This window comes from Symphalangus syndactylus, chromosome 7 (assembly GCF_028878055.3).
Source record: "Symphalangus syndactylus isolate Jambi chromosome 7, NHGRI_mSymSyn1-v2.1_pri, whole genome shotgun sequence".
NCBI lineage: Eukaryota > Metazoa > Chordata > Mammalia > Primates > Hylobatidae > Symphalangus > Symphalangus syndactylus.
In genome coordinates this window covers 103,009,024-103,020,300 of record NC_072429.2, presented here as the reverse complement: position 1 = coordinate 103,020,300, position 11,277 = coordinate 103,009,024, and the positions used below count along the sequence as shown (strand labels likewise).

Sequence of the window (11,277 nt, the reverse complement as noted above, 5' to 3'; positions counted from 1 at the left end):
GAGACAGCTAGACTTAGATTTCAGTTCAATTACTAAATAAATATGAATCCAAACTAGCTCTTAAATCTTGAACCTGAAGCAGACTCCCATGAGAACTCCACAGAGTTTCCTTCTCCCAGTTGAGGAATTGCCCCAGAAGGATATGGAGAAATCCTCCCACCCATTCATATCCACACGTAGAAGCCAGTCTCTGGACATAAGCACACCCTCCACTCCCCACAAAGCAAAACTGACACTTTAGCAGAAACACATATGCTGCATAAAGCCAGTTATGCCTTCGCCATCTTCACCCAGGGGCTAGCAGAGCCTGTGCTTGAGTATTTGTGACTATGCTGTCAGTGAAGGCCATGACTAAATTAAAAATTTCACTCATAAAATCTGTGAGTTGCTGAGTCATTTAGTCAGAAAGCAACTCAATCCAAAATAATAACATTTTAAAAAACAGCAACTTTTAATAGTGTGAGCAGAAATCCTTTGGCGTTTTAAAGAAATGCTCTACTGAGGGCTGCTAAGAAGACCAGCAGTCCACTTATGTTATTGAGAAGTAGGAGACGGTGATTTCATTCTTTAAATGATACATGAGTTCAGGGAATGAGCTGCAGCAGGCTCAGGGCTGTGTGGGGAGGAAAGTCAGAGAAAGCACTGCAGACGTCTGTAAAGAAAATGTTTTATTTAAAGTGTTAAATACCATCACCAGAATGAATTTGAATTACATTAGTTGGTGTTCATTACAGGACTAATCCGCCCTTTTTTCCCAACTGGAATTCCCTTTACTTTTCAAACATACTATGCATAGGGCAACAACGGTCACTGGCATAGTGCTAGTTACATGACTAAACCACAAGTCGAGGTGCAGATGTGAAAATTAAAAAAAAAAATCACCAACTTTTAAATAAACACTGCATAATGACAAGTATGTACAAATATTCCATAGTCACGTCCTTCTTACTAAAATTAGAAATAATTTGTATAGGAATATGCACAAAAGATTATGTGACTGCATCTTAGTATCAGGAAAATCATAAACCTTTATTCTAAGGGATAGTATAGACACTGTAGGTCTATTAAATCAATTGTTGCTGGTACACAGGTGTCTAAATTATTTTAATAAAGTTTTATTCATTCTTTTGACAACTTTACCTGGGTCCATCAGAATGTCAAGACACAGTCTTGGTGTATTTCATATTGCACCACATAAAGAGAAGGCATTTTTAGTGATACTTATTTTAACTTTTGCACCATATCAAGCATGATAGTTTTTAATGGTCAGCACTGAACTAAAAAAAATATTTGTGCATGGCCTTGAACAAATGAGATGTATGTGGATTTCAAAAATTAATGCAAAAAATTAAAATCAAGCTATAATAATGTGTTATCAAAATGTACATAAAGAACCATGGGTGGCTTATTACAATAACCAGTGACTTTTCCTCTAAATAGGGGAACTTAGGAGAAATTTGACCTTGCAGCACCACCCAATGGTAATAACTGTCTGTAAAATCAAAGGCAGGGGTTTTGACTTAGGAGATTTTCACATAGAGTTTTGGTGATGGCATCAAATAACTATTAATAGGCATAATGACATTCTTTGAGTCACCTAAAAATTGGAGCTTTAAAATTGTTGCAAATTTATGTTTACTGTATTTCTTTAGAAATACAATTTGTGAAAAATTGAATTTTACTACAGAAAAATGAATTAAACAGCCCTGTGTTTCAGGGTTCCCAATTTTTAGCAGTGCTTCTATTCACATAGTAAATGGAAACTGACTAAAGAAATTGCTTTAACTGATTAAAAAACAAACAAAACCTAAGACCTTCTACAAATAATACTTTAACCCCTGTATGAATAATGCTGGTGCTAAAAACAAATTTATTGGACATCACAATGGCAACATGATTTTAGAATTTTCCTGTAAACTGAATTTTAAAGGTGAAAAAAATTACCATGCACTGTACAATAAACTGCAAAAGTTCAAATATCTTCTTTGTCAAATACTTGCTGACTTACTTTAATGTACTCCCAAGTCATGTTGCAAAATCCTTTTCAACATGCTTGAAATAAAGAAAGCTCTTAAAGTTATTTTTCCCTTGAGAAATTCGCAAATTCAGAGGCATCTACAGCTCTGAATCAAACATGGGGTATAAGAGAGGATCAGATCAAAACTTGTAATTTTCTAGTATAAGGTTCACTCTGGCAGGGAGAAAGAAAAGATTAAAAGAGGGAGAAGAGGAAAAGTGAGAGAAGGAGAAAGATGTGAAAAATTTGCACATATTGAACTTCATAAGATTTGTATATTTAACATGGAAATAAATTGAATATATTATACTTATTTGTCACATAAAGAGAATTTTAAGTATCTTCTAGAAAGTATTTCCATTTGTAATGTCTGCCAAAACACAGACTATGATTAAAGAATAAACATGGTGTATCTTTGTTCACCCTGTTGCATTCTCTCTCCTTTTTAAAACCATGCACTAGTGAAATTTATTTTTAAAAATATAAATTGTTGAAAATGGCTGATTTTTAATCTTTTTTTTTGCAAGTTGCAGCCCCAAGAAAATAATTTAAGTATTCAGCTAATCTGTGTCCATGCAAAAAAAGTTTCTTTAATTTCATTCAGTACAGTGTAGCCACAGAATTTTGTTTTTCAGAGTCCAACACATCTTGGCATTAGTAAATGATGTGCCCATGGAGCTACAGAGTCTGCCACTCTTCCTGCTGGACTGACTGCTCTGATCCCCGGCCAGAGGAGGGCTGATGATTGTTCCTGACCACTTCTTTGGTCTCCTGCTTTTCACCTGATGCTTCCTAGGATTTCACTCCTCACCTGTAACACCGCTTCATGGCTATATAGCTCCACTTCTGTGGCATATCAGGGCTTTGGGGTTAGATAAATGAAGAAAAAGGAACGATAAAAATATAAAGGTGCCATTGAAAAGGGCTTCTGTTGCATGAAACTGACTGATTCTTTGAGATTAATCCATGGCTTCAGATTGGACCAGAACTCGAGTGTCATTGAATTCCAAACCTGATAGTTCTTCACAGCTCTGCTCTTTCACCTGAGGGCCTTCTTTAGGGCACAATGTGTGCAACTTCCTCTGAGAACACAGGATCGCTTTGTATCCCTAGAAACAGGCTCAGAAGACACAACATTAAGCATGCAGTGTTACCAGGGTTTGCAACCTGTGATTTTTTCTTTTTTTTTTTTAACGCTGGTTGCTGCGACAACAGTTTTTTACAGCTGCTATGAACGAGAGTAAGAAGGTCCAGTTGAACTTTCCAGAGATGATTGGGAAGCTCTTCTTGTCAGAGGGGCCAAGGTTGGATCTACTAGAGAGGAAGGAGGGAAAAGTTTGAACCATCCGATCACCATATTGGATAGTTCTAGTTCATCTAAAAGTATCTGGGCCACTCCCATAAAAGATTTGTGATCCATGCGGCCATAATCTCCCCAGACGATGATCTGTTGGCAAAAGAAAAAGTAGAGTGATGTCAGTGTAACTGTGCACATAGAAAAACTTGTAAAATATATTAAAATATTAAAGTACATTCAGTTAATTTTCTGACATCAAAGATCAAGTTAAAATCTGTATAATAGAATAGTTGTCTTTAACTAGCAGAATCTAAAGGTACACTGGGGAAATTGTACTGAAGCATTAAGGTATTAAGAAATCCAGAGAGACTGGAATTTATGTGTGGTGGGGATTTGCATGTCTGTAAATCACTTTAAAGAAAATGACAACGTATATTGCTTTATAGCACTAAGCCACTGCTTTGAAAAGTTTCCAAAGAATTTCAGTTGTGAGGAACTGAATAAATAAAATAAATAAATAAATAAATAAATAAACAAATAAAAGAATACAATAGAAAAGATTTGGGGTATAATGTCTGACTCCATGAAAAATACTTTCTTAGGTAAGGGATAAACAATTAAGTAGATACCTGCAAAACTTTTCCTTGTGGACTCTCTTCGAAAGATAATAGCTGCTGGTAAAGGGGTTCCAGCGTTTTTCTTGCCACTTTTGTTTTCTTTTTGGCTATGCAGACTCCGTTATCTAATAGATACACCTTTACATATGGTGCTTGGGAAAGAAAACACAGAGGAGAATAAGCAATAAACTATGGACATGAAATGGCCAACTCACGGTGACATTTACCAGTTTAATCTTTGGCTGAAAGAGCTAGCAATCACGCCACTGGCCTAGCTGCATTCTGTCAAAATCATTAGATAAACAGTGGATAACTGTGTCTTTCAGAGAGTTTCAGGGGATGCTGACATAGCCTCTGAGTGTATTATTATTTTTTTCATCAACTGGTTATATAGGTTTACACACTGCATTAAATAAGGTGAAATGCTTCCAGTCCTGAGAGATGTCCTACTCAGTCTTTAATTTATCAATACTTAAATCTATTTAACATGCTTGAAGCTATATTGTTTCATTCACTCATCCCCACAAATAGTGATTATCACTCAAAAGCATTTATTTATTGGTGGTGGTGTGGGTATAACAGTAGTGGAATTTCATGTGATATCGATCAAATTAGCTAAGAGGCAACTAATTAGAAAATATATGGCTTAAAATTATCCAACAGACACTTCATAAAAACCATTTTCATGCATGTACAAATCATGATTTTTATAGCAGAATGAGTTGACTAGCTCTAAGACATATATTAACACAACTGTCTTAATCACTAGTGCAAGGTTATAGAACAGATTACATATTATAATTAAAAATTTCTGCAAGGATAGAAAAGAGTCAAAGTTACAAGTCAATCAGTAGAGATGCTGAAGCTAGAAATAGAAAATTGAGAGCCAAAATTGTAAGTCAATCAGTAGAGATGCTGAGGCTAGAAATCAAGTTTCAGAATCCTCAGGAATTGTTTTATACATCTTATCAAACAATCTCTACATGATGTATTTGGAGCACTGTGGCACCTTCCATGCCTTCAAGCACCTTAGATTAAAATGACATTTCAGTTTGAAATATGTAGCATAAGAAGTTATAATAGTGCCTCTCTTTCCTCAGATTATAGGAAGTAAAAGTCTTATAATTAGAATATCCAGCATACATAGCTTATGCTACTCTTGGAGCCTGAATCTATTTTTATTCTAATTCCAGAGACTTATGGATTCCTGAGGAGAATTTTGAAGCTCTAGAGAAACTGAAGAATAACACAAAAGACTAGCTAATAAGAAAAAAGAACTCCTTGTGTACATGGTGTGACAAAATGAATGATCTAAGTGGGGTGGTTTTTATTTTGCAGTGGTTTCTACTATGTATGTATTTATTTAACAACTTCCATTATCCCCACCAGATCATCCTCACTGAACACTTCAGGATAAACACACAAATGACTCCAGCACCAAACCAGTCATAATGAACCATCCATTAGTAACTTTGATTAACTAAATCAAAGGTCTAAACCAATCAAAAGGTCTCTAAATTGAAACAATATGGATTATGGACAATAATAGAAAAATCTCTTTTGTTTTTACCTGGCAGTGTCTTGGAACCTGGTTTTACAACAAGGCCACGGGCCCGGATGATTTCTACCTCCAACTGTCCCTTTTTGTCCATCATTCCTACCTGAATGTCACCTAATGGAAGGAGGAAGAAACAAATGTGCTTTAATATACAAATGCACTAAGGAAAATAGAGTCAAAGACCTTGGTTTAACATCGTTTCATCATTTCCCACGTACTTTCTTAAATTCAAATATACTTAAAATTCTATCAATAATATCTTCCTTTAAAAAGCATTAAAATTAAAAGAGAAATAATGGTTACATATTTTTTGTTCTTAAAATCTAAGGTCTTGATTCCTGCTGATAATACTGTTAAAGATTCCACTGGGCTGAGCCCAGTGGCTCATGCCTGTAATCCCAGCACTTTGGGAGGTGAAGGCAGGAGGATTGCTTGAGGCCAGGAGTTTGAGACCAGCTTGGTCAGCACAGTGAGGCCCTGTCTCTACAAAAAAAAAGTCAAAATGTTTGCTGGGTATGGTGGCGCATGCCTGTAGTCCCAGCTACTTGGGAAGATGAGGTGGGAGGATTTCTTGAGCCAAGGTGGTCGAGGCTGCAGTGAACCATAGTTATGCCACTGTACTTCAGCCTGGGCAACAGAGTGAAACTCTGCCTTAAAAAAAAAAAAAAAAAAAAATGGAGAGAGAGAGAGGGAAAGAGAGAGAGAGAGGGACAGAAGATTCTATGAAATTTAGAGAATTTCATTTTCAACAATCTAAAACAAAATAGTGAAATAATGTGGCAGAAATTCTTACCCATTGCAGGTGTTGCCAGAGTCTGGCGTCCCACTAGCTGAGCAGGGCCAAGGCCATCCAGGAAATCACTGAACTGGCTATCAGAGGCCAAGCGAACACCAGGGAAAATCAGACTGAAAGCAAAATAACATATGAGATTAAATCCCCAACCCCTATTTATTTTCAGGTAAGCTTGGTTTCATTCTAGCCTCATTATTGTGGCAAGACTAGTCCTATTATTTTGCCACTTATATTTACTGGATCAAAATACCCAGTTCCACCTCCCAGGGCTCTTCCTTCATATTCTCAGCAGCCCAAGTATGACACCAGCAGCACCTGTCACACTGCACTGCAGGCTTCTGCTGGTGAGTCTTTCTCTTCCTTGGTCTCAAAGGCAGACTGATTTCTATGAGTAACACTCAGCACATATTGAGCACTTACTCCATCCAGGCTTTATCATATTTAATCCTCCTAGCTGCACTATGATAGATTCTATTATTTCTCCTATTTCATACACGAAGAAATGTTTCTGGATCATTCCCACCTACATACAAATATGCTGTTATTTCTTCCACCATATAAAAAAAATCCCTTTCCTGACCTCATTTCCCTCTCCAGTTACTACCCCATTTCTCTCCTTGAAATAATTGTCTCTATGTGCTGTCTTCGATTTCTTTCCTCTCATTCTCTCTTGAAAGTCTAATCATGTTTTCACTGTTGCCACTCCACTAAAATTCTCTGATCATTTGATACAATTGACCTTGCCCCCTCTTCCTTGAAACACTGTCTCCCACTGCTTTCTGCACACTCCAGTCTCCTGGTTTCCCACTTTTCCCTTCTGCCACTCAGCCTTAACCTCCTCTGCTAGTTCTGCCACTAAACACTGGAGCTCAATCCTTTGACCTTTTATCTTTTTTCTATGTCTGAATTCCCTTGATAATTTCATCCAGTCTCATGGTTTTAAATGCCATCTATGCTGCTATTGCCTAGATTGGCATCTCCAGCTTGGATCTCTCCCTTGGGCCACAGATCTATGTTCCAATTGCTTAGTCTACATATCTGCTTGGATATGTAATAGGCACCTGAAACTCAAATTGTCCAAAACTGACTCTCCCCATGCTCCTGTCCCCCCACTGCAAACACACAAACAAAAAATCCAAACTCTGGTCCTGTCAAAAGATTTCCATCTTGATAAATGGTAACTTCATTCTTCATTCTTCCAACTGGTCAACCTTGGAGGCATCTTCCTTCCTTCCTCTCTGTTAGGGACTGAATCGTGTCATCCCAAAATTCTTATGTTGAAGCCCTAAAGTTCAATATGTCTGTATTTGGCCATAGGGCCTTTAAAGAGAGAAGGTTAAATGAGGCCATTTGCATGGAGCCCTAATCCAATATGACCCATGTCCTTATAAGATGAGGAAGAGATACCAGGAGTAGGTAAGCACAGAGAAAATGCTGTGAGAAGACATCACAAGAATGTGGCCATCTGCAATCCAAGGAGAAAAGCCTCAGGAGAACTCAAACCTGCGGACACCTTGATCTTGGACTTCTAGCCTACTGATCTGTGAGAAAATAGATTCCTGTTGTTTAAGCCACCCAGCCTGCGGTATTTTATTATGGTAGCCCTGGCAAACAAATATACTCTCTCTTCTCTCATTACCCACATCAAATGCATCAATAAATCTTACTTGCTCTACTGTCAAAATACATTCAGAATCTGACCTCACTAACACTACACTCTGGTCCAAGCCACCATTCCCTGGCTTCTGTATTCCTGTAGCAGCCTTGTGAATGCTCTCCCTGTTGCTGCCCTTGCTGTCCTGGCCCCTTGCCCCCTCAGCAGTCAGACTGATCTGCCAAAAACGGAAGTCAGATCCTGTCACTCCTCTGCTCAAAACCATCCAACATCTTCTCACCCCACTCAGTAAAAGCAAAGTCCTTGCATTACATAAAGTTTGTATAAGCTGTCCCTGCGCCTGCCACATGCCCTAATTCCTCATCCGTTACTGCTCCCACTTTTCCTCCCCAGTGCTGCCCTCCTCACTGCTGACACCAGGCCAGCTCCTGCCTCAGGGTCTCTGAAGCAATCTTCATCCTAGAATGTTCTTCCTTCAGATATCCCTCTGCTCACTAAATTCCTTCACATCTTCACTCGAATATCTCCTTTCCCCGACTATCCTGTGTCAAATCTTACCTCCACCCTCTTGATCATCTCTCTTCCTTGCTGTATTTTTCTCCTTAGCATGTATGCTATCTAATCTACTATATATTTTACTAGTTTTTCTTTTATATACATTTTAACAATTTTTCTTATTGTTTGTCTTCTCTAATAGAGTGTAAATGTGATGACAGTATTTTACTTTTGGGGAGATAGGGTCTGCTTTGTTCACTGCTGTATCTCTAGCATCTAGAACCATGCCTGGAATATTGTAAGTTCTACAGAAGGAAAGGAAAGGAAACAAAAGAAAAGAAAACAAACAAAAACAAAAAAAAAAAAAAAGAAAAGAGAAGACCCAGATGAGAGAACCAGGCCTATATGACTGCAAAGCCCATAATCTTAGCCATGGAGATTTACTCCCTCCCTCCTATGACTTATATCCCCAACGTACAGCACAGTGACTGGCCCACTGGAAGGTATGGTAATATTTGTTGAATGAATTTATGGGTATTCATCCTCTTTTTACAATAAGACTATAAACATCTGGAGCAGGGGCTACAGTGTAAACATTTTTATATCCCTAACAGTATCTAATGTAGTTCTTTGCAATGATTAGTGCTCAATGCACATTCACTTTTCAATTGATTTTCCCTCTTTTTAGACTTCCTTAATGAATAGTGAATCTATTTCTCCCCCCGACCTCAATTCTCAAATATTTAATACAAATGTTTTAGTCTGTTTCTATAAGTATCCCATATAAGCCTACTTATAAATGTATAGAAACCACTTATATCTCTTGTATTTATGTTGTCGTGCTAGACAAATTATCCTGAGACATACCATTCATGCTGTGCCAACAGCTCCTACGGCCTCACATCTGTAAAATGGCCACACATAGGTTATCTAAACATCTAATACTTATATGGTGATGACAGTGAGGCCAGTAAACCCCATTTTCCTTTATTAATGTCCGTTACAGCCCCACTTCCAGATCTTTAGTTGCTAAGTACTATTAATTTGTTGCTGACAGAACTATACAAGCTACAAATGCTTTAAAAATATCTGAGACAGTTGATTCAAAGGAAAGCTACTTGATAACTATGTAAAAGGCTCCCCAACTTTTTTGGTGGCGTTTCTTTTTGGCTGTTATATTTAATATAATTAAATAATTATAGTTGTTTGTTACAACATGGAACTAAGTATACGCCAGCATTCCATATTTTTTAGCAATAATTCTCAGGATGGAGATTCTTAAAACTAGCATTGTTCACATGGTGTGGCATGCATGCTTATTATTTTTGGGCTTTTATATATTATTTCAAGCTAGGGCAAAACATTTTATTTGCATTGCATTGTAAGAGTCACATTTTAGCAACTTGCCATTAAGGCAAAACACTTTATCCCCAAACCTATTTCACTTGATATAAAAAGCCAGATATGTCACATTGCTCAGTGGCAGGTGAGCAAAGTTCTCTTCACAGGAAATCAGCCAGTGAAAATTAAAGTGGTTCTGAAGAGCGTGAGAGTTAGAAAATCTCTGTGAAGGCACATAGAGTGAGATAGGTGAGGCACGGAGGAGACACACATCATATGCAACCTCACTCACTTTCCTTCTGAGCTGTAGCTGTTCATGCTACCATCTGTAGACTCTCGGCTTGCCTGTCGAGTCATCCAGTTCCTCATCTCCACGGCCAGGCCTGTTTCTGTACTTCTTTGGACAGTGCTCCTTAGTTTTTTACCTCCTGCTTCTGCAGAGATAGAAACAAAAAGTGTAACAGCTTTGTCATCACTATCTGATAAGAAATATCAGCCAAGGCTCTGAGATCATCAGATGCAAAGAACTGTGTAAATACAAAGTGCTCTTGTTAAGGAGACAGAAAGAAAAGGTATTTAAAATAATTTTAAACAATGTCATGTCGTGTGGGATGAAGATTTTCTAAAAAATCTGTAAGAAGCACAAAACACCATTGTTTTATTTCCATTTAAAACAGTGTGCAAATTGTTAATATAAGAAACAAAAAGATTCAACCTAAGGAAAAAAAATAAGCCTTATTTTCATTGTAATACTTAAATGTCAGGTCAATTTATGCCTATCTTTTGTTTTCACTGTAATATTTAAATGCCGGATTAATTTCTGCTCACCATATTTTTCCCTTTCTTTTAATCATAGTAAAAGAACCAGGCCTTCATACAATTTACAAAGAAACAGATGGCGCGCAATCCTCAAATTCCAGTCTTAACTTTTATAGGAAAGTCTGTTTTTGTAGGGTGATAGATATTAGAAGGAAAAAGAATCTACACAAAGGAGAGAGCCTAGTTTGCCAACAGTTTCACATCTATTGGTAACTTTCAGAAAGATATTCCAAGAGCAATGCAAAAACTCACCAAAATAATGTGAAAAGGGATTTTTAGTTTTTGTTCACGGATGATCATGTCCTCAAGGATCTTTAATAGTTTGGTGATGTGATTTACTAATAGAAACCAATTAGAAGACCAAACAGGAAACTGAGTCAAATACTACAGACGTGACACAGATAGGAAGTACTATCTGGAGAGGTCAGGGAAGAAGGTGTGTCATAGAGGGTGTAGGATTTGAGCTGGGCATGAAAAATAGGCAGATTGGGACTTAACGAGAGGTGAGAAGAGAGCTTCGTAAGCAAGGGAAACAGCATGGGCAAAGGTGCAAGGATAGGGATGACCACGTGCATTTAAGGGAGGTGCAATGACCAAAGCACATGTAAAGTCATGGGGGAGTGGGTTCCACAAAAAACTGAGCCCAAATTACAAAAGCTATGAGTGTTGAGATGTGAAGTTGAGAGGCTACCAAAGCTCGAGCAAGAGGGTGATAGTCCAGATGA

At 37.7% G+C, this 11,277-nt stretch overlaps 1 protein-coding gene across 49 annotated transcripts in view; it reads right to left on the bottom strand.

The window, feature by feature from the left end:
* Nucleotides 1-651: 651 nt before the first annotated feature.
* The window catches only part of RIMS2 (regulating synaptic membrane exocytosis 2), a 775,242-nt gene continuing 764,616 nt past the window's right edge, over nucleotides 652-11,277 (bottom strand). For all 49 annotated transcript variants that reach the window (XM_055286971.2, XM_055286974.2, XM_055286975.2 and 46 more), the window contains 5 exons: nucleotides 10,026-10,167; nucleotides 6,283-6,395; nucleotides 5,502-5,603; nucleotides 3,944-4,083; nucleotides 652-3,464 (listed from right to left, as the gene is read on the bottom strand). In XM_055286971.2, the coding sequence (XP_055142946.1) occupies nucleotides 3,246-3,464; nucleotides 3,944-4,083; nucleotides 5,502-5,603; nucleotides 6,283-6,395; nucleotides 10,026-10,167 (716 nt within the window). In that variant the 3' untranslated portion in view covers nucleotides 652-3,245. The remainder of the gene's footprint in view (nucleotides 3,465-3,943; nucleotides 4,084-5,501; nucleotides 5,604-6,282; nucleotides 6,396-10,025; nucleotides 10,168-11,277) is intronic.